The sequence below is a fragment of the Dioscorea cayenensis genome, chromosome 7 (genome assembly GCF_009730915.1).
Source record: "Dioscorea cayenensis subsp. rotundata cultivar TDr96_F1 chromosome 7, TDr96_F1_v2_PseudoChromosome.rev07_lg8_w22 25.fasta, whole genome shotgun sequence".
NCBI classification, from domain to species: Eukaryota; Viridiplantae; Streptophyta; class Magnoliopsida; order Dioscoreales; family Dioscoreaceae; genus Dioscorea; species Dioscorea cayenensis.
The window spans coordinates 21,460,608-21,484,337 of record NC_052477.1 but is presented as its reverse complement, the minus strand read 5'-3'; the positions used below and the strand labels follow the sequence as shown (position 1 = coordinate 21,484,337).

The 23,730-nt window shown below is 33.4% G+C and overlaps 3 protein-coding genes across 3 annotated transcripts; 1 reads left to right on the top strand and 2 right to left on the bottom strand.

Annotated features, from left to right (window-relative positions):
* The first annotated feature begins 4,549 nt into the window (after positions 1–4,549).
* Positions 4,550–6,812, top strand: LOC120265897 (glucan endo-1,3-beta-glucosidase-like). Its single transcript, XM_039273852.1, has 2 exons — positions 4,550–4,641; positions 5,759–6,812. The coding sequence occupies exons 1-2, from the start codon at positions 4,569–4,571 to the stop codon at positions 6,706–6,708; spliced, it is 1,023 nt and encodes a 340-aa protein (XP_039129786.1). The 5' UTR covers positions 4,550–4,568; the 3' UTR covers positions 6,709–6,812.
* A 1,265-nt stretch (positions 6,813–8,077) lies between these two features.
* On the bottom strand, positions 8,078–9,707 carry LOC120265896 (glucan endo-1,3-beta-glucosidase-like). The gene is made up of 2 exons (XM_039273851.1): positions 9,595–9,707; positions 8,078–9,137 (listed from the first exon to the last, which is right to left on the bottom strand). The coding sequence occupies exons 1-2, from the start codon at positions 9,665–9,667 to the stop codon at positions 8,176–8,178; spliced, it is 1,035 nt and encodes a 344-aa protein (XP_039129785.1). The 5' UTR covers positions 9,668–9,707; the 3' UTR covers positions 8,078–8,175.
* Positions 9,708–11,103: 1,396 nt separating this feature from the next.
* On the bottom strand, positions 11,104–20,860 carry LOC120265890 (transcription elongation factor SPT6 homolog). Its single transcript, XM_039273846.1, is given in 24 exon segments — positions 11,104–11,484; positions 11,487–11,908; positions 12,306–12,783; positions 14,245–14,331; positions 14,333–14,455; positions 14,544–14,627; positions 14,629–15,713; positions 15,818–15,959; positions 17,115–17,432; positions 17,434–17,460; positions 17,462–17,746; positions 17,748–17,843; positions 17,846–17,899; positions 18,045–18,152; positions 18,235–18,621; positions 18,729–18,839; positions 19,002–19,187; positions 19,290–19,548; positions 19,651–19,786; positions 19,886–20,036; positions 20,135–20,222; positions 20,313–20,445; positions 20,538–20,633; positions 20,716–20,860. Coding segments are annotated over 24 exon segments (5,076 nt in total). The 5' UTR covers positions 20,750–20,860; the 3' UTR covers positions 11,104–11,298.
* Positions 20,861–23,730: the final 2,870 nt, after the last annotated feature.

Genomic DNA, 23,730 nt, shown 5'->3' with positions numbered 1-23,730 from the left:
ACACAGGAGAAGCTAGAGAACATTTGAGTTGGTCACCATATTAACAATTGAATAGAGAAATATTATTAGTAAAAAGCACCTCAAAGAGAACACACAATATGTAATAGATTGAATGAGAATGGTAATTATGTTGAGCACATAGCTTATAAAACCTTTCATTCTAAGGAAAAAAGAAGGTTTGAGCTTTAACAGGTTTAGTTGATATTTCTCAGTTGTTTTAACAACTTTAGTTGAGCTTTAACAACTTGTGCAATAGGGACCAACGACCAAATGGTCTATTGGTATATGGGTCGCCGATAGAGCTCTTCAACGAGTGGTGAAAGTTCGATTCTCGGCTGAGGGCATATTTCTGGGAGATGTGAGCGGTAGTTATGTGCGGGTGGTCTGAGCTCATGTGTGCACAAGCCCCGCCCCCACTTGCTCCACTAAGACTTGTGCACGTCCCTAACGATTTAGCAGGCCTTCGGGCTGTCTGTTCCTCTTATAAAAAAATAAACAAAAAACTTATGCAATAGGTTGAAATCAGGAAAGAAAAATGAGAAACCTTACTTATTCGGGGGATCATCTAATATAGAAACCATATCCCACATAAAGCTTGAATATTTAAACAATTTGATAAGTAACCCAAACATAATTGGTAAACATATTCATGTAAAAATCTAATCAAAATATAAAGAAACTTTAAATCTACAAATAAAACACAAGCGAGAGACTTCATCAATGAATTTTTTTTTTTTTATTTAAATAGTTGGAACACACGCTATCGTAATAACCTAAGTCTTTTTTTTATATAGAATGATAATGTATATACATATGAAAAATATTAATAATATCATTAAATATATAAGCATAGACTTTTAATTTTTAGGTGGATGATTATGATATTTCTATGGTTTTTTCATTAAACCTCTGCAATTTAATACATTTGTTTAAAAAATAAAATTCTAGAAAGTCATAAAATGACCTTTTCAAATACCCAACATTGAGATAAAAAAAAATAAACAATATATGTCAGTACATAAATTTATTTTGGAATTTGAGAAGTTTTAATCTTTCAAAAAAAAAGTTTGGTTATTTGTAACAAAATAGATTTTATAATTTTGTTTTTGTATGCTACCTATATTTTGAATTGTTTATATTTTTTTATCTAATGCAACATGATTTATCTATTTTACAAAAAAATAATTAATTTATATATTATTTATATAGACTCATGAAAATAAAAGAAGGCTTATATTCCTTAGGTTGATTTAAATAAAGGAAAATTGGGAAACCCTACTTATTCAGTGGCTCTAAGGCTGTGTTTGATTGGCAACATGAAAAATGACTGGAAAAAAAAATTTTTCCATAGAAAAATTTTACATGGAAAATGAAAAAAGAGTCGTTTGATTGGCATTATAATCTAGCTAGAAAATCAAAAATTTTCTATGAAAAAGTTCAAATTTTGTTGTTTGATTGCTCTTATTTTCCACGGAAAATGAAACATTTTCCATGGAAAAAACCTCATTTGTTGTTTGATTGCAATAATTTTCCCTGGAGAAAGTCACATTTTCCATGAAAACTTTTTTAAAAATTATTAAATTATAAACAGCGCTAGTGGAATTGAATCTTAACGCTACGTGGAATTGAATCATACCATCAAAATCGTCACGGGATCTGTTCACTAATCTAGATAAATTTATTTAAAATATTATCAAGTTATATAATTTATCTTTTTTAAAAAAAATTAAAAGAAAAGGAAAAACTTTTCTTTTAAATTTTTAAAAGAAAAGTTATTTTAAATATTTCAATCGCACGTTATCTTTTCATATAGCCCCTTACGTTTTCCCTGGAAAATTTTTCCCAAGGTGGAGGCAGGAAAAATTTTTCACTGATTTGAGGGAAATAGGGTCACGTGATAGAGTCTGTGGAAAAAAATTTCACGGAAAATTTTGGCAAACAAACAACCTATTTAGCTCAAAAATGACCTGTAGAAAATTTTTCCAAGAAAAAAAGGGTAATCAAACACAACCTAATTTTTTTTCTCAAGCAACTATTTTTTATAGAGATTAGAAACTATATCCAAATAAAGTTTGAAACTATATCCAAATAAAGTTTGAATATTTAAACAATATGATAACTAACCCAACATAATTGATAGATAGCTTCATGTAAAAATCAAATCGAAATATAAAGAAACTTTAAAACTAATAATAAAACATAGAAAGAGAAAAAGAGAGTTCATCCTTGACTTTTTTTGTTTTTCAATCTAATAGTTGGAACACACGCTAGTGTAATAAATTACCTTTTAAAAAAAACAAAATTATCATATAAATTTTGTTTATGTACATCTGAAGAATATTAATAATAGGGTAAATAACTTAAATGGTATTTTGTTTATGTTTTTATTTTGGTTGCATAACTTTAAAAAGTTACGAGGTAGCCAACGATCATTTGGTCTATTGGCATCAGGTCCTTTGTGTAGAGTATTCGCCTCAAGTGTTGAGCGTGGCTCTCCGAGTTCGATCCCCATCTCGCGTAAGGTTAGGGCATGGTTCGATGGTGAGCGCGGCTCCCCCACGTGTTCATCCCTGAGTTTCGGTGCTTGTCGTCTTTCTCAAAAAAAAAAAAAAAGTTACGAGGTGAGAAAATATATGTCACATAATATGCCACATGATGGCTGTGATGTTGGTGATCAAATCGTAACAAAAACTAAATGTAAAGAACCAAATCATAACTTTTTAAAACTGGGTAACCGAAATACAAATACACAAAAATATATGGAACCATTTTTATTGTCTACCCTTAATAACAACATCATTAAATATAAAACCAAAGATTTGGGGTATATAGGTAGATAATTATGACATTTGTATTGTATTTTCATTAAACCGCTGGAATTTAACACATTTGTTTGGAAAAATCAAATTTTCAAAAGCCATAAAATGGCCATTTCAAATACCGAACACTAAGATACAGAAATAAATAACAATATATGTTAGTACATAAATTTATATTGGAGTTTGAGAAGTTTTAATCTTTCAAAAAAAATTACTATTTGTAAAAAAATTGGTAGATTTTATATTTTTGTGTTTATCCATTACCTGTGTTTTGAATTGTTTAGAATTTTTTTAATCTAATACAACATGATTTATCTATTTAAAATAAAAATAATTAATTTATATATTATTTATAAAAACACATAAAAATAAAGTAAGGTTTATTTTCCTTAGGAACCACTCTCCGATAGTACAAAACCCACAAACGCAACCTCAATTTAGAGCAAAGTCCATGTACTTACCTAGTACTTCAACAAAATTCAATTTGAATATTCCTTGTCTCAAACCATATATGTTAGTACATGGAAAATTCAATATTGATGAAGTCTCAAACTATTATCATGTTTTTGGTCTATCTCCATTCTTTTTCCCACAAAATAAAATAAATAAATAAATAAATACAAATAAAATAACACAAATACTTAATAATATCATAACTCGAGAGGAGAAAAGTTTATCTGCTATTTCTTTATAAATACAGTAAAAAAATCTTTTCATAAGTTCAATAAAATAATTACAATAATAGATTTTAAAAAATTCAATCCAAATATTAGATTAAATAGCATCATGAATTAGTACCTAAAGAAATGTCATTATTTTAGAGAAGTTTACGTTCATAGTTCTGAGAGAATTTAAATTATTTTAGAGAAATTTACGTTCGTTCATATAGGAAGGAAACTTAGAATAATATTGGTATAAATTTACGGAGGAACAAAATTTTTCTTAATTTTTAAAGGAGGTTTGCTTTATTAAATTTATAAACAAGCTTTGCCTTTCCTTTTTAATAAGAAAAATATAAATATAAATTAAATTAGTTTATGTTACTATGGTATAATATTTTCATAAATAATTAATTAATTAGGAAATTTTGGGATATATATATATATATATTGATAAAATATAGACAAACTATGCATAAGATCCATGCAGAAGGACAATACAATATTTTTTTGGGATAAATAATTAATTAATTAATTGAACTTATCACTTTAAGAGGACACGAACAATCTATGCAGAAGATCCAACGCAAATAAATTAAGAGGTCATTGACATTTAAGATATATAAATATTTTTTTAAAAAAAGAATTTAACTATATAATTAATTTCTCATATGAATTGAACCGGATAATTGCTCTAAAAAATATTCAAATTAAATATCAATATCAATAGATAGATGCGGACATAAGATGAAAAACAATAAAAGTAAAAAAATAAAAAAAATTTAAAAAAAAATATTCTAACCAAATAAAATAAAAAAAAAAAATTTGATTCCACATAAAAATTGGAAAACCACGGAAAAAGTTAGATAGTCCTTGCATGGAGACAAGTTGACTGTCATGGTACATTCATTAAGGGATAGATTCGACCACTTATATGCGCATCCATTCTTATGTCAATACCAAGAATTTAGAAACATAAATTGAAAACAATCGTGGATCCTTCCTCTATATAAAGAGGTAAATATGGAAGCTATATATATATATATATATATATATATATTAATCTTGAGTTTTTGGAAAATCAATTACAATGGCAATCCATAATCACATCACTATGTTTGCCATTGTATTAGCCCTTGGAGTTCTTATCACCATGCCAAGAGGTATAACGCTACTTTCTTTTTGTATTTTATAACTATTTATGCATCTAATTTTCTAATTTACATGTATAGATTTATGCATCCAATTTTATTTATTTACCTATATGTGCATATAATATATTTTGAAAAGAGAAGAGAAACAAATTTTATTTGTATTTTTTTATTTATTTTCTTTTATTTTATTTGTATTTTTGAGCATTATATATATATATATAACTTTTCTATTTACATCAAACTAGCATACATTTAATTTGAGAAAAAGACCACAATGCTTGACATAGTCTGAGGGCATACACAAGGGCTCAGTTTCATTGTGTTAATAAAAAACCCTTGATGGTGTGTTGGTTGAGCGTTTGAATCCATCCTCTGACTTTTTCATATTTAAATCCTCAAAAGAATTTTGTTATATGTTCTTCAAAAGAAAAAATATCCAAGAGAATTTTCAACTATTTTTGTTATTTTCATTGGCGCTCATAGATTTTGGGCATTTAAAATTAATAAAAATTAATTAAATAAAATATTAATTTTGGAGAGTGAGATTAGTTATTGATAGTAAATGATGGATCACTAGACAATTTATTTAATACACTCTATAATCAGAAAAAGTGTGTTCTAATTACTATTTGAGCTGAGTAATCCATAAAAATTAAAAAATTAAATGCTCTAATAACATAGTTTCAAAATAAAAATTAAAATATTAACAAATTTTTAAAAAGTATTAATTTGAAATGACTTGAGCAATAACATAACCGAGTTCAACTTTTTGTTATATTCTTCAAATCTTTTTATTTAATTATTTAAAGCTTGATCTATTATGCAATAACAATCTAATCAAATTTGGAGAGTTTGAGCTACGATGATAAGTTTGATCAAGCAAACCCCTCCTTAAAAAGGCAAAATGAAATTATTATTATTATTATTATTATTATTATTATTATTATTATTATATCAATAACTTATTCAGTGTTATTAAAATGAATTTGAACAAGCAAAGCAAAATTTAGTTTTCGAATTATATTTCAATGCAAAATTAATTTATTTGTTTTCAATGAATTTAAATGAACTACTAACTTAGACATCATCATCATCATAATCTAAAAATTGTGCAACTAACATGCAGGTGGACAATCAATTGAGTATGTTATGGCACACTTGGTGATAATTTACCCCCAATCAAGTGAAGTTGTAGCTCTCTACCAATCCAATAACATTACAGCCATGAGACTCTATGATCCCAATCTTTCTGCTCTTGAAGCTCTCAGAGGCTCAAATATTGAAATAATGCTTAGTGTTTCCAATGATAATCTCCAAAGTTTCGCTTCTGATCCTTCAGCAGCAAACGTTTGGGTGCAAACCAATATTAAACCTTATTTCTCACAAATTAAATTCAAGTACATAGCAGTTGGAAATGAAGTTATTCCCGGAAAGATGGCACAATATGTGCTCCCAGCTATACGAAATATTCGCACTGCATTGTTGTCAGTGGGCAGGGAAGATGAAATCAAGGTTTCAACTGTAGTATTCCTAGCCACATTTTTCCTAACTAATACATTTTCCTCACCTTTAGCTGGGTTATTCTCCTCTGAAGTGATGTTAAATTTAGTACCTATCATCCAATTCTTAAATTCAACTGGATCACCTCTTCTAGTTAATGTGTACCCTTACTTAACTTATATTAACAACAAGGACATCATTGATATAAACTATGCTCTATTTACATCTCCTGGGACAGTGGTGACAGATGGATCTTTCAAATATCAAAACTTGTTTGATGCCATGCTTGATACAATGTATTCAGCTTTAGAAAAGGCTGGTGGATCTAATGTGGGTATTGTGGTATCAGAGAGTGGTTGGCCTTCCGCTGGCGGAGATGCAGCAAGTGTTGATAATGCTAGGACTTATTACCAAAACTTGATTAATCATGTGGGGAAAGGAACACCAAAGAGACCTGGAGCTATGGAGGTTTTTGTTTATGCAATGTTCAATGAGAACCAAAAATCACCAGAGTATGAGAAGCATTTTGGACTTTTTAATCCTGATGGAACACCTGTATACTCTATTAATTTCTAAACTCTAAATAATATTGGAGGAAAAACTATGATGTAGCTAAAATAAAATAAAGTTTAATCAACTAAATCATATACTATGAAGATGGGCACAACAACTAAACATGTTTGGTATCTGTATTTTATATTTTTATATTTATATATTAATAAAAAGTTATCTTTACCACTGTGTTTATTTTGGTGGCTGAAAATGAAGGAAAAAATTGAAGGGAAAGATATTTTAAGGATTAACAATTTAAAATGAAATATGTTATCTCTAAAAATAACTCATATATTAATTTTTATAATTGAAGTACTTTGTTTATTTTACCTTTTATCTTACTTACATTAAAGTTAAGTACACCACTTTCAATATTGAAAGAAAAAACTAAATATGACAGAATGATAAGAAAAAAAAAACAGCCAGTGAGTGTTTGGTTATGGAAAAACATGGATTCTCTACATAATCCCACATCATCAAGTAACCCATATGATAGCCGATGCCATTGATATTTTCTTCAAAATTTATAAATTATACTAAAATTCATTTCATGCTAAAAATTATTATATCATCAATTAATTAAGAAGGATAAATTCATTCCAATAAAGAAGTATGAATATGAAGTACAATCAAAACAATAAATATAACTTCTTCTACTTTTTGGTGGTAGTATAACTATTATATGTTATTTTTCATATTTTTGTTTCTCAATTAAATTGAGGAGAATGGCTTTTGAGGACTCTTCTAATTATGTGTGTGTCATATAATTCTAATTATCCTTCTATTTTTTTACTGATTTCAGTTTCTTATTTTCTCTTGTTTTTAATCAGATAATCAGATGTTTATATATATATATATATATATATATATATATATATATATATTTGGCTTTTTTCATATAGATTGTCATTTATTTAATTATGATTATTTCTATCATATTAGAATATTAGATTTTATATAATTAGAAAAAAACAATTTCACATGAATTTTTAAATTTTAAAAATATACTAAATAATAAATAAATTTCGCATATTATATAAAGAAAAAATAAGTGATAATGAGATTGAAATCCTTCATTTCTAGCAACAAATGATATCTTTTTTTTTATTATTTTATCATTTAGTTTTTGGGTTGCATTTTTATCTTTATTGACAGGCAAATGAATGTATTTTATTTCATGAGAAAAATACCTATCATTTCAACCGTCTCAACTATTCCCATATGACACTCATCATATCACATTAATACAGAATGAAGGAAAATAAACAAAATAATAAAAAAAATAATCCAAATTCATTGATAATGAATCATATATCCTAATTTTTCTTTAGTTTGTCATCTTTCATGCAAAATACTATTATTAAGTAAAAGATAATTTATTGATAATGTTTCATGGTACACCCAAAAACTAATTATTTATTCAAATAAATATGTGATATAAATACCACAATCTTTATTATATGATACAGTAATAACAGTATTGTTCATATACTAAAAATTAATAGGATAAACAGGAGATTGATCAGGATAGAAAAGTCCAAAATGCTTTTCTCTTTCCTCTGGTCCCTTATTATTCTCATTAAACATTGCAAATATATAAGTCTCTATTGCTCCAGGTCTTTTTGGTGTTCCTTGCCCCACATGTTTAATTAAATTCTGGTTATAAGTCTGTGCATTTTCTATGCTAGCTGCATCTCCACCAGCAGAAGGCCAACCACTCTCAGATATAACAATACCTACATTGGATCCACCAGACTTCTCTAAAGCATAATACAATGAATCAACCATGGCATCAAATAGGTTCTGATAGTTCAAAGATCCATCATTTACCACAAAATTAGGAGAAGTAAATAGGGCAAAGTCAATACTAATTTTGTCAGGATTCTCTGTATAACTGAAGTAAGGATACACATTAACTAAGAGAGGAGCTCCTATCTTGCTAAGGAATTGGATGATGGGTACCATGCTTGGTTGTGCAGCAGAAGCAATCACACCATGAGAAGGAGGAGATGTTGAGTCAACCACTCTAAAGGAAACAGAAGTTGAAACCTTAATTTGATCTTGAAGTCCATATGAAGATAATGCATTGTAGATATTTTGCATGGCTGGTTGCACATATTGCATCAAGTTTTCTTTTTCAGGGATAACTTCATTGCCAACTGCAATATACTTGAATTTAACATCTGGCCAATAAGATACAATGTTGTTTTTAACCCAGTCATTTGCTGCTGATGAGTCAGAAGCCAAACGTTGAAGCTCATTATTATCATCATTACTAGGGACATCAAGGATGAGTTCAATATTAGAGCCTTTTAGAGCTTGAAGGGCAGCGTCATAAGGGTCATAGATTCTCATAGCTCCAATATTCTTGGACTTATAGAGAGCCACAACATCACTTGGTTGAGGTAGATCATTGCCAAGCCTACCATAGCAAACTCCAATAGATTCTCCCCCTATATATTATCATAACCGTATTATTAATAAAGCCACTATATATTAATAATGATAAAGGTAAATTAGTTGAAAGAAATGCACAGTTAATCCAACTAATGCATGAATTGTATGATATTTAAAGTAAATATATTGTGCAGATTATTATATATATTATAATAATATTCTTAAACATATTGCATAAATTCTCAAGTTAATTAAAAGAAGAAAAAATTTTGAAACTGGTGATAGAAATGTAATAGTACACTAAATGCATTGGCTCTGCTATATCATATGGCCATCAAGATTAATCATATTTATTTTAAATTTTTGGTCAGTGATAGTGGGATAACACTGGTTGTTCATCCCAATATTACCCCTGAAAAACTAAGATTTTATGTAACATAATATAGTCTTTAACTTCTCAAATAAAAAAAAAAAATTGATAATAAATAAATAAATAAGAGAAGAAAAGATTACCTATTGGCATTGTCACAAGAAATCCAAGAGCTAAACAAGTGGCAAAGATGGAAAAGGCACTAAAGATAGCCATGGGGAATTGATTCACTACAATGCAAATATTGATCAATACCTTTGGTGATCTCTCAATAGCTCAAAATTCATCTCTTTAAATAGAGCAATGATTCATGACTATTTCCACATCTTTTACCTTTTCTAACTCCAAATTTCCATGCACATTAAAACTCCATGAGGACCATGACTTCTACAGTCTTCATTAGAGGTCATAGTCCCTGTATCTGTTCCTAGTCATTTTGAGGACTATTTTAATTTGTTATTTGGACTTAAAATTATTTATTTATTTATTTATTTTGATGAAGTGGAGAAGCCACCAACTCAACTTGGCAAGGTACAAGTTACAATCCTCCTAATGTGAAGATGGTAATTGAGTCAAGTTATTTTTTTTGTTATATTAGTGTATAATTTCATCATTTTGCCTCTTTTTTATACTTTTACGTACAGTGTCAAAGTGAATTAAGCATTTGTTCATAGTCTAGAGAGTTATAGTCAGGATTCAAATCTAAAAGCTTAAATCATGGCTCTATAAATTCAAGTTATTTAAAATTACTAGTTGTATATCTTGTTATTATTTTAATTTGATCCTGAATGATATTTATTTGTTTGTTTTTATCCCTTTAAACTGATATAGCAGAGTATAAAATAACGCGTAGGTTTATATCAATTAAACTAAAATAAATATTTTTACAAGCTTAAAAATCTTCTAACGTGCATGACCCGGCATGCATTGAGAAACCAATGAATGCTCAGGACTATGCAAAGTCACCTTCAACCAGAACATGGCATGCACCAAGCATTAATGTTGTACACACTGCAAATGACATTTCTGCATTGACTCAAAAGTAAACCATGAATCTACCAGTATTCATGATATTAAACTGAAATTTTAATAAATATTTTAGTTCATGATTTTCCCAATAATAATACATCATAAATATATACAAGAACAATTTTGCATTTGTAATAATGACTTTGTAAATACATCATTAAAAATCAAATTGTGAAGCACGGCCAAAGTGCATGATGAAGTGCCATTCATTTTCTAACTTCACTTTCATATGCACCATTCTCAACTAAAGACTTACAAGAAATCTTTTTCCTTGAACCTGCTGCTATCTAGTTTAGAAAATAATCCAGCAAATATTTATGTGAACATAAAACATAACATAATAGAAAGTTTAACAAAATATAAACAAAGACAGCTTTGCAAAATTTGAACATTTTAAAATTTTAATATTTAAAAGAGACAAAAAAAACCTCCCAATAAAAATAAATAAATAAATAAATAAATAAATAAATAGCATCAATTGTTAACTTGGCAAAATATAAGAGAATCTATCTATACCTAAATCAAGGCATAACCATACTTGAAGCTACAATTCTAAGAAGATAACCAAAAACGAGCAAAAGCTATTCAGATATCCTCTTTCTTTGTCAGGAAAAGATGCAACAAATAAAAATGAAGGAAACGACCCCATTGGTTATATATCATCTATAAACATGTTCCATTGAGTTAAAACAGTTTAAGCCCTAACAAGCAAAATAAAGTGAATCCTCCAAACAACTATACATGATACCAAAAATCAAAAGGCTTGAAACAACAAGGGATAAAAGAAAAAAATTAAGGCTTGTTATGTCAATAAACTTTCACCAGCCACTGCCGGAGCCACCGCCACCACCGCCACCACCGGTCCACCCACTTCCAGCTTCCGCAGCCTGGGGTTCCGTCGAATTCTTGGCTGAGCCAGCCCAGCCACCTCCACCACCAGAACCACTACCCCAGCCAGAATCATCATTGTTGCCACCACCGCCCGCCACGCTACCCCGGCCCCGCCCCAACTGGAGGAACCACCACCTCCATTAGCATTACCACCCCAACCTTCACTGCCACCTCCACCCCAGCCACCATTACCGCTATCTCTACCCCCGCCAGCTGCTCTGCCAACACGATTGGAATCCCGAGAACCACCCCATCGACTGTCACCGCCACCATTACCAGTGGCGTTGTCACCACCTCCCCGTCTACCACCATTGCCACCACTCCATCCACCGGGGAACATCTCCCTGCCAGGGGAATTTTGAACTTTAGCCCCAGGAAAGCTGTTCATACCACCATCATCATTGTTCTTTGGTCCAGAACCCCATCCACCGGAACCAAAACCAGAATCCCTGCCTTCATTGTTTCTTCCACGCCCGAACCCACGACCAGATCTTGGAAGACCACTTGGATGGTCACGACCACCATATCTGCCACCTACTTAGAAACAGGAAATGCAGCAAAAGGAACTGCATGAGCATTTGTAGACATCAAGGGAACTTGACAATGTAATATGCCTATTAGAACATCCATTGATAACCAGAAAGATTTTCATGGTCAGATAACAATCAAACACCATGAGAAGGAAGACATTATGAAGCTATTGGATTAAAAGGTCTTTTTCTTGTCCTATCCTTCATTTAAAAGTAGAGCTTCTAAAACTTGTCTTTGCCTAAAAACTTTAAAGAGAGTAGGTGTGAGAGCTTACAGGTCACCATAAATATTTGCTAATTCATGTAGAAAACAGAAACTGAACAATCGTATTGACATCAAAAAGCAATTAAACCCACAATAACTGCAATGTCATAGAAAAATCTACTAGTTCATATGGCCTTACCAGTTCTTGAATTAGGAGTAGAAGACCTTTCCCTGTCTGGATGGGAGGAACCTCTCCAATCATTGTTAGAGCCTGCCCAATCCCCACCTGCTGATCCACCAGAAGCTGGACTTTTCATTGGAACCATAGCCGCAACAGTTCGCAGTGAAGGTCCTGCATCAGGTGGCTTATCAATATTTCTTTGAAAGTAAGCCACAAGGCGGTCAATGTCTTCAAAATCCCTTTTCCGAAACCTAAAGCCTTTTGGATACAAGCCAATATACTCATGATGAGGATTAGCATTCCTGATATATGACAAGATGAAAGTTCCTGGATGTTCATGAGAAATGCCAAAACAATACACTATTCTCATGGGATTTTCTGCCTTCTCCATCTTCAATAGTTCATCAAGGTCTGCTTTAGAGCCTCTCCTGAATTTGCGGTAACCAAGCATATTTTTCAGGTGACTGACTAATGGATCTACATATCTATCCATGACCTGGTAAAAGCAGCAAAAGAAATACAAACAAGCCAAACTTAGCAGAAAACAACTGGGAAAAAAACGGGTGTTCCCTTGATAAACAGCAGGGTTCTACAAAAAAAATGGAGATGATGAGCTATCTTAGGACAGCCAACAAATGGAACTCATTTTATGTGAAGAACAGGTTGAATATGCAGAAAGGACTGTCAGCCACTATCAGTTCAAACTAAATGAAATGCAATATTTTAAAACCTATGGATAAGCAAAATGTACATTCCCAAATCACATCTTGCAATACTCGGCATAAAAGCAAACTAGCCAGACTTTTTCCATGGAAATGGATGGCTGACTTGCAATGGTTGGAACAAGGTCATGACTTTTGACAAAATGTGGACAAGCTACGTCAAGAGCGCACATAGGCATGGAATTACCATCTGAGGCACCTGCGCCCCCACCTTACATGAGCTGATGTTTGATCCCGCCTCCTCGGCAGGATACAAACACCCTACGCAAGGACACGATGTCAATAGACCAAAAGCTTTATGAATCATTACTTTGCACAATCAAGGGTAACAATTCAATAAACCATTGAATTGGACCATAAATGGCAGCATTTGCATATAAATGTAAATGCAAAGAAGCAGCAACAAAAGCAAGCTTTACATAAAAAGAATTAAAATAATTCACAATTGTTAACCAAAAAAAATTCCCTCGCATTATTTATAATAAATGATGAAAAACCCGACGCTTCTAGAATGCAAGTGTACTAGCGCAGTTAAAAATAGAAAAGAGAATACTCATAACATGTTTCAGTGATGTGACAAACTATAACATGCCACAGACACAGTTGAGCTCCCATTTTGCAAGTTCATTATTACGGGTAGTTCTTACAAAGGATCGGACTAATGACGCATACAATACTTGAATTATCGATGTAGATGCTACATAGTTAGTTCTCATCATTCAGAAGATGAAATCGGAAATATTATTAACAAATTTTTGCGGATCTCTAATTATCCAGGTGGTAATGATAGTACCTTGTACCTGAACCAGAGGCTCACTTTTTTCTAAAACTGAGATATTGTTAAGGGAGACTTTCTAATTTTCTCACAAGAAAGTCTTTCACTAACTTTGCTGCTTCATAATTTAAAGCAGCCATGGTATCATAAACCAGATTTCAGGTATAGTATTGCTGGCACTATATTCATGTGCCCAGTAGGAGCCTGAAAGTGAAAAGCTTTGGATGCAATCAAACAAATGAGCTGGCATAGATGTTATGGATCTAATAATTTACCTATTAGGAAAACATCCTTCTCATACATCTCGTGTGTGTGCGCACGCGCACCAGCGTGAAATGTAAAACTAGTATTATCAGCTCATGAAACTTCATCAGTTCACATGATGATCACATGAACTGGTATTGCAATAATCATCACAAAAAAATAACACTACCTACAAAAATGAAATTGATGCACTGACCTCATCGAGATCTTCAAAATTTTCCTTATCGATTGTTAATGTTTTCCCAAGACGAAGCAAACTTGTGATGTCCTTGTGATCTTTTCCCACTCTCAACAATGTCTTTGTGAGCATATACTCCATCATAAATTTTCAGGGTCAAGGTCAGAAAAGAAGGACCTTTAGAACTAGGCCGAATGATGCTTTCACCAGCATCCTTGTCAGAAAGGAGCTGCCAATCATATGTGTGGTAGGGAAAACATAATCAACAATTAGAAAAAAAGATAAAAATCAAGATCTAGCAGCCCAGATAATATTACCTCCATTGCTTCATCAGCTGTCAAATTCTGAAAGCGTGGATGAACAATCATTCTTGGCTTGAAATGCTTCTTAGCAAGCTCCTTTTTCCTTCCTAACCTTGTCTTGCTCACTTTGTCGGCTGTTCTTGTCATCCGGAGCACAATAAGGATCTCTAGGGATTAAATGTTGTCTTCTCATAGGCTCATCTAATTTGCAAGTCAAATACACCACAAATCTGTTTTTATTGATATTTTTAACCTTGCAACTGAGTATGTCACCTTCTCGCACCTTCTCAAAATCACCATTTTGATCAAAATCTTCAGCCATAACCATCCCTTTCAAGCCCGAGTCAAAGTGACATAGAACACGATTTTCCATAATATTGTGAACAGTTACTTGAACAATCCTTCCCTCTGAAACTGTCTCATCTGTTTCACCAGAAAGCATAGCAAATTCCTCTTCGCCATTTGGCTCTTTGAAAGGAATGCGCCAGTCCTTGAAACCATTTAAAAGTTCCATTTTTATATCATATAATGTCTCTCGTTTTTGGTTGCCATGCCGATCAAAGAAGCTCTTGGCATATTCATCAATGTCTAATGCCTTCAGCATATCTGGTTTTTCTCTAACATGCTCGATAGCCATCTCCTGTGCCTCATCATCAATATCATTTGGATCATGTGAAGCATCCTCAGCATAGACATCTTTAGCTAGATTTTTAGCCAAGTCATACGACTCAGGATGTATCCTTGTGTCATCTAATAAGTCCATGATATGACTACTAGAGCTTGCAGCACCACTTCGGCGGACGCGTAAAAATCCAACAGCATTAATGAAGACTTTCTTCTTAATAAACTTTCCAATGGGAATTTCCTTTCTGTTGAAAACAGAACCAGCCCTTACAAATGATTTCTGCAAAGCAGATGCTTTACGTGGTCCTAGTCCAGAAACAAATTGCAGAGGTGCAAAAAGCCACTCATGACTTGCCGCTAGATTTATGTCTATGCCAACTTGGTTGGTCGCGTCTACCATTACCTGTTCAACTACTTCAAACTTCTCATCTGGTGTTAGAAAATGTTCTAGCGGGCAAAGCTTCCAAGATAAAATCTCCTTTCCTGGTCCACAAAGCGTAGCAACCATTGCTAAAGGGTTTTGGAGATAACGACCAAGAGCGACAGCACGTTTTACAATGCCTGAAACAGAATTTATTGATTTCAGCATAAGAAAAAGTTTTGAATGCTCTAGCATGAAAAGAGGCTTCAACTTTCTAAGCTTCACAGTGTTAATTTGTTCTAACCTGGTTGTCCAGGTAGTTGATCAGAAGAAACTCGAGAATTCTCATACAAGCGAGGCAAGGATTCATCCCCAAAAACAATTGAAATGTTTTCAATATCTCGGCTAACCTCTTTAGGATGATCTTCAACTATTTTAAAAATAACCTGTCACATAAAAATTTAAGTGAAGATATGTGTTTGAACATTTTTAAGGACAGAATAAAAATATTATGCTCAAAATCATGGTCAGAAAAGAAAAACAATTAAACAAAAATGTTGCAGAGACAACAATTCCCTCCATCATTCCAACAAACATAAGGCGACCACTATAAGAGACAGCTAGATTTGCAAACTGAAACTTATATGAAATCCCATATCAATAGGATGATCTGTTGCATAACAGTGAAAATTGGAACATGATACTATAATTCCTTATATATGAAAATTTTGACACCATTCTCAATTTGGGATTCCCTTGAGCCGTTGAATAAATAAAATAAAATTATATGATAGTAGAAATCATCATCAACCAGAACAAATGGTGAAGGTAGTCTTTGTAAACAATTTTAACAAATCAAAATGAACAAGCCAAAATAAATGAAAATACTGTCCCAGACGACCAACAAACTAACTAATCATGAAGAGATCACAATGGCCATCTCATCAGCAACTACGTGTTGGCCATTCTGTATATTCAGGAAACTGATCATGATACCTGAAGAGATTATGGTCTAACTGGTCACTTCTCTTATTCTTGCCTAGATGCAAGTCTCTCACCACCATTTGATGCAACTTACATCAAATCCCCAAATGTTTCATGACGTCAAACAGGCAACTTAACTGTATGTCAAAATGGAACATACCCACCGTTGTGTATGTTAAAGATGGCTTGGACTAGGAGAAACCTTAAGTTTAGAATTTGGTTCCAATTCTAGAAAAGAAAAAAGAAAACATGTTTCTGGGTCCAACAACAACCCTATCCAGGAAGAAGACTAACATTAGCATCTTCAGTTCTCTTTTGGGTCCTATGCCAATATAAAAATCTATATGAAAAAAATCTCATTAATATGAATCTGTGATGTTGATGCTCACGATTTCCAGAAAAAATGATGTCAAAAAGAAAAAACAGAGCAACATCATGCTTGAAGTTTTCTATGCTTTACAGAGTCAAGTCAGTAACTCAGTAGAATATCATCATACAAGGTAAATTTCTCCTATCAACTGTAACATGCAAATCTTTTTCAAAACTTAGGAACACAATAAGCATACTGAACATGGCAGTAAACAGTAAACATAATTGAATTTTAATTTATGAATTACCTCATATATATCATCCCTCAGCGTTCTGCAAGATAAGTTCGCAGCCCCAATAGACACAGCATGGGGCTGGTGATCAGTCATAAACTTTAGCACTCGCTGCTGGTCATTTTTCTTGCGTTGCTGTTCAGCAACACCCTGGGACCGTATACTAATGGAACCAGCATACAACACATCAACCATTTCTCCTGATGTGTCCAACATAACCATAGTTGTTGCTGGCTTTCCAGGTCCCCAACAACATGACATGACTCTTGATTCAAAGTCATCCTCAGAGTCTCCCTCAGACTCTTTCCGATGAAAAGGAGCAACCGAAACTTTTATTCCACAGCTGTTTTCCATATTCCAAAAAGGAGCCAATTCTTGGCTCTAGCTGTCAGAAGGGATCGAGCCTCCTTTTCCATTGAAGGAAGAATAAAACTCAAAAGAGCATCGTGCACTATCAAACTACGTTGCTCATTCCAAAGCTGAGCAGACCTACTAACACATTCACTCAAATAGTACTCGAGCACATCACTTAATAATTTTTTCTGCACGTCTTCCATTAACTTGACAGTAACTTGAAGAAGTTTCTCCTCTTCAGCTTTTTGAATAATTAGCCATTGCACACCTTCAAACATGTGTAAGGGCTTGTTACATGAGATGTTTCACAGCATAGAGCTGATGATATTCATCTATCGTCAATTTTCCTTCGGGAGTGGGGTTTGTTGAGACAACAGCCTTCTCCATAAAAAAATACTGCGCACATGCTTTTTGACCGTCGGTTCACAAGCAATTTCCACAGCTGCCTAGAGAAGAAAGAATACAAAAGAAGGCAAGAAATTAATTGTTGAACACAGAGAAGAAGCATTTCCATATAACACATGCATTTTTCATATGCCCAAACTTCCTGAAAGTACAGTGCCCAAAACAAGAAAAAAACCAAAAACCTACCATGTGCCTAGCACCTTTTAGAACATCCTGTGGAGTTTCAAACATTGCGCATGTAAAGTTTGCGGCTACTTCCTCAGGTGTTTCCTTTCCATCTTCAAGTTCATCCCTCTAAAATCAATGTAAATACTCTACATCAGATTTCTGCTACTTTTACTCTAAGAAAAATTTATTAATAAAAATGCCAACTAACCACAGCTTCCAACGACAGAAGCTTCCCAAATTGCTCAGCACTAAAACCAAATTTGTTTGCAACTTCCCACAAACCAGCCTTGTAGCATGTACTATACAATGTTTTGCGCTTTGGTCTTTTAAATTGTCCTTCTTCCACTTCGACTTCACCAGGCGGAAAATGCAAATTGAACTTGGCATCAACATCATCCACTTCTCTTTCAGATTTTGCATTTTTAAGAGCCTCAGTAACAGACTTGAATAGCTGCTGGTTCAAAGCAAGTCTTGTTTCATCATCAATTCTTCGTGCTTCTTCTTCAAATCGTTTGCTATAATAAACCTGAAGAGCTTTCTTCCGCTTCTGAAGAAGTAACCATTTTCTATCCAAGGAATATACTGCCCAAAGCACCTAAAAAGATAGCATGCAATGGTTCAGGCTAAATAGCAATAGCTAGTAAATAATCATACATAATGATTTAGGATTTATTAGGTGCCTTTCGCATAAAACAAATATACCTTATGCCACTGCATTCTTGGAGTTCTTCCTTCTCCGTCTAACATGTCTAGTTCAGGATCTTTCAAAAGACTACCACATAACTCCTTGCGATACATTGCAATGAAAGGAACCTAAATACATAACAGCAGTAGTGTCAGAATTAATAACTTCTATGTCGTCAGGAAACAGATTCTCATCAACAAACATCAAGAGAGTGAAATGTTTTTTCCACAACAGTTCTAGTGGAATATGAAGTTTGAGAATCATTAAAAAAACATTAGAAGAAAAATTACATCTAACTTCTGCAGATGAAGCATTGTCAAGACATTTCCAATTTCCTCCTTGTAAATCTCCTTGGCTTGGTCCACAGTAACCAAAGGTGACATGCAACCAGCAGCTAACTGGTTAAATATCCACGCACTCTCCTCCTCAATATTCTTATCATCTGTTGGAGGAGGACCAGTGATCATTTCAGAAAGCTGCAATCAAGAAAGTCAAAAGTAAGAATCCATCCAAAATATGACTAGTGGTTATAATACGCACACCAAAATGAATCCAGCCAGTAGGCAAAATTTGATCACCTGGAATCGCTCTGGAGCATCAGTTTCCCGTATTCTGTCATCATCTTCTGTCATATACTTTTCTGAAAGAATTAAGGGCTCAAATTCATCCTCCAGCTTCTTTACTCCCAAAACATCAGCATCTCCAGCAGACCTTGCCATCCTTTGTTTCCGAAGCAGCAGTAGCTCTTCAACATCACCAAATATTTCATGAGCTTCCTGCAAAGCGGAGGATGAAACTCCAGGTGCTTGCCTTGACTTCTTCTTCACTTTCTTCTTCCTATTCAAAAATGATTGTTAAATATAACTTGCACAAGAAAATACAGATACATACATAAATATATGGTATGCAACTGCACTGATTATAATTAGTAACAAGTACCTCACGACAGCACCAGTCTCATCAACATCTTCGTCAACAATAAAATCTGCCATTTCATCCTCATCACCAATCATATCTGCATCTTCCTCTTCTTCAGGCTGTTCTTCTTCTTCAGCAATATCCTCCAGAGGGACCGCTGCAGCATTACAGTAAACTTTCACCATGTGTTTATATTAAAAACCCCCAAACTAGGACAAGAACACAATCAACACCAAACAGATTCAAGGACTTCAACCTTCATCGTCACCAAACAAGCTACGTTTTAGTTTCTCCTCTGCAGTCCGGCCACCCTTACTGCTCCTGTTAGCCTCTTCATCATCAGAGAACCCTGGCTCCACCAATTCTGAGTCCCTCCCAGCCTTCTTCAGTCGCTTGAACTTGCTACCCTGCTCACAAAAGAATGGTCACAATCCAAAAATAATGATAAGCAAAAACAACACCAACTAACTGCAATCAGAAAAACTTAGTGAATGTAGACAAGTACAGGTTTCGGTCTATGAAAGCCAGTGATGTTGTTATCCTGCAGCAACTCATAGTCATCTTCATCAAGTACGTAATTTTTCTCTGATTCTCTGTTGCAATTCAATAATCCAATTCAAGCTCAAACAACAAAGAAAGATTCTTTAAAAATCAAAATAACAAGTTTACCAAATTTTAGTTACCTCTTCTTCTTCCTCTTCTTTCGGTGCCTTTCCTGATCGCTGTCAGCCCTCTCCTCCTCCTCTTCTTCTTCCTCCTCTTCCTCAACATCGTCCACTATGAATCCATCTTTCTCATACTCATCCTGACCCTCGTCTACTCCACAACACAGACGCGAACAAAGAAAAATCAAAAAAACAAATAACTGATTCTATTCTTGCCCTAAAACTCAAATCTCACCACCATACCTTCCTCTTCCTCCTCATCATCGTCATCATCCCGCCCTTCGTTGTCCACAGCGTGCTTCCTCGACCCTCCCGCATCCTCCTCATCTTCGAACTCTTCTACAAGGGGATTCCAACAATCAGGTAAACAACAACAAGAAACTTTGCCATCCAAACCATTAAACGCATCAGAAATTCTCACCTTCTTCATCGGATAGCACCGCTCGACCACCCATTCCTGGAGAAGATGCGAAACACTAGCGCGCGAATGGAGAAGCAAACCCTAGATTTCGAGGAACAAGTGAGAGGAAGAGGAGCTTGGCATTAGAGAACCTCGAGAATAAGGAGGCGGTTTGGTTGCCGAATGGAGCGGATTCGGGTCGGCATCGTGCGGGTTTGGATCCGATTCAATTTGGGTTATCGGATCCTCTTTACAAGAATGTATAATAAATTAGGGCAAAAGAGTCATTTCGGTGTTTGGTATTCCTTTCCTAAAGTGAACTACTTGAGATCTCAAGGAAGCAATTTGGTTGGCGAATGGGACGGATTCGGGTCCATGTTGAACGGGTTGGATCCGATTAAGTTCGGGTTATCGGATTCTCGTTAGCAGAATGTAGAGTAAATTAGGGCAAAATAGTCATATTTTGTTTGGTAACCCCTTCCTTTCCTATTAAAGCTAACTACCTGAAAAGTGAAAACTTTATTAATTATAATTATTAGGTTTTTATCTCTGTACACCCTTTCAAAAACCTAGAATTATACTATATTGATATTATAAATCTATACATATTATTAAAATAGTTGTGTAATCTGCTCCTAAATTGTCTGGAGGAACATATTTAAATTTTATTATAACTATTTTTTCTTTTTATTACATATAGTATCAATAATTGAAAAAAATTAATTGTAGTTATTCATTTGTGTAATAAATATCTATGAGACCTTTCCAAATTAAGGTGTGCCTACATACTCAAAAGTTGTTTAATTAAAATATTGGAGTTTCCACTACATGTCCATTTACAATAGGTGTAATTCTCAAAATGGTCCCTCTATTTATGCAGGTGTGCCTTTTTGGTCCCTTTACTTCAATTTATATTTTTTCATATCCCTCTATTATTTTAATTGGGAAATCTTAGTCCAAATGTGGACGAATAATTCTTTTCCTGTCTGTGGGGGCTGACGTGGATTAATTTATACTAACATGGCTTTTTTTATGTTTTAAAATGTATTAAAAATTTTAATAAAACAGATATTAAAATAATAATAACGAGTTCGATCCTTTTGTTAGGATCCAAACCCCATTCACCTAATTAACCCTCATCCTTGTCAATCTCGTTGAAGAAGATAAAAGTCTAGTTTACCCTTCCAATTCACCGCCGATCGTCGTTGCCTTCATCCCCGGTGCAAGTCTCTAGAGCCCGACATTCATCCTTTAGACGCCGCCGCTATGCGTAGATCTAGGCCTCCCAATGGTGCGCAAGGCCCCAGTTTGGTACCCTTCGCTTCTAATCTTAGCCCATGGTGGAAATTTCTCAATCAATATTCTTATCTTCCTCATCCATGGTGAAACTCTCACAGCTGATATCCATCCCCAATCATCCTCACCATCACCCTTATCCCTTCCCCATTTCCTAATATTGTCCACCTCATGACACCCCTACAATAGCCTTTGTCGAGCCTCTGCCATCATGCTCCAGGCAGATAAATGGCCAATTTTAAAACATATATCAAATGAATAAATTTTAATTATAACAAATAGCCCATTTTTGAACATAAGTTCTTTTAAACGATTTTGTTTTTCATAATTTCTTTGTTTTGGTGTTTTATCTATTGAGTATAGTTTTGTTTTAGTGATGTATCTATTGTTCTGGTTTTCTTCAATAAATCACTGAATTTATAATTTTGTGTTTCAGATATTAGATAACAAAAAGAATAAAAATAAATAAATAAACTGAGATTGAGGTGTTGTCAGCACAAAGATTCAAAAAATGATTGAGTTTAAAATACATAAAAATAAAATTCATTCTACAAGTGACAAGTAATATGAAATTAGACAATAACCATGTAATGTGTTGCTCATCTTAAGCAGATAAACTATCGGTGTCACAAAAATTTAAAATTATATAAATAAGATAAAAACAAACTTTCATATGCTCAGAATTTGTTGTACATATTAATAAACAAAGGTAACACCATGTACTTCATTGATTATATTAAATCCAACAATGCATGTATAGAATTTGTTACAAAAACAACACTCATACAGTGGTATATAAATCGACATTCCAAGCACTTCAGACATGTGGTACATGATTAACTAAGTAACAATGAGCAAAACAATACAACCACCAATTTCTTAACAACACGTTCCTAATTTGGAAATTACACAGTTTCATATTAAAATGCACTAATAATCTGTTACAAGAAACTAAAACTACATTCTTAACAACACTTACAATATGTTACAAAAAACTAGAACTACACTCTTAACAACACTCATAAATTCAAACAATTTTGTTGTATATATTACATCCAAGCACTTCAGACACTGATACATGATTAATTGAGCAATAGTGAGCAACAATAACACTAGTTTATCACCAATGATCATTTGACCCATATTGACATACAGTTACAAGAAAAAAAAAACATCCCAAAATTGCATGTCATTAGGTTTCACACATCATTTGCACAGAATTGAGAGAGAAAAAAAGCAATCATGTTAACAAAAAAAAAAAGGCATAGCTATTGACTCATATATGATGATCTTCTGTTTTTGCATCCCCTGTTGTACTTTGTTGTGTTGTCAAGTAATTTAGAACCTCAATTGTTGTAGATATAGGTTGGCTCGCTCCTTCATTCTGTTTTTTCTTTTAATTAGCCATTCAATTCCTTTTTCTTGAGCATTAGATATTCACCAGTGAACATATTTTAGTTACACCAAAAATGATACTTGGTCTAGTAAGATGGATTTAAAAGGGAGAAAGGATACATTACCTTTAATCTATAGTCAGTAATGAATGAATAACCAAGAGACGGTTCCCTTCCAATAATAACTTCACCTGTGTTTTGCAAATGATTCTGCATCTTTGGCTGACTGGTAGACCTAGCACAGCTCCAAAAATGAAGTTGAAGTTTTTTACCTTGGTATTTCTTCCCCCATCTAGCATAACACATGCCTCTCACAGATCTTATGCTCAATTAGGGGTAAAAGTAC

What these genes read in the sequence shown, in the direction of transcription:
- LOC120265897 (XM_039273852.1), top strand. Translation starts at nt 4,569, where the DNA reads ATGGCAATCCATAATCACATCACTATGTTTGCCATTGTATTAGCCCTT. An exon ending in TCTTATCACCATGCCAAGAG is followed by an intron (nt 4,642 to 5,758) that starts GTATAACGCTAC and finishes ACTAACATGCAG; the next exon opens with GTGGACAATCAATTGAGTAT.
- LOC120265896 (XM_039273851.1), bottom strand. Translation starts at nt 9,667, where the DNA reads ATGGCTATCTTTAGTGCCTTTTCCATCTTTGCCACTTGTTTAGCTCTT. An exon ending in TCTTGTGACAATGCCAATAG is followed by an intron (nt 9,138 to 9,594) that starts GTAATCTTTTCT and finishes GATAATATATAG; the next exon opens with GGGGAGAATCTATTGGAGTT.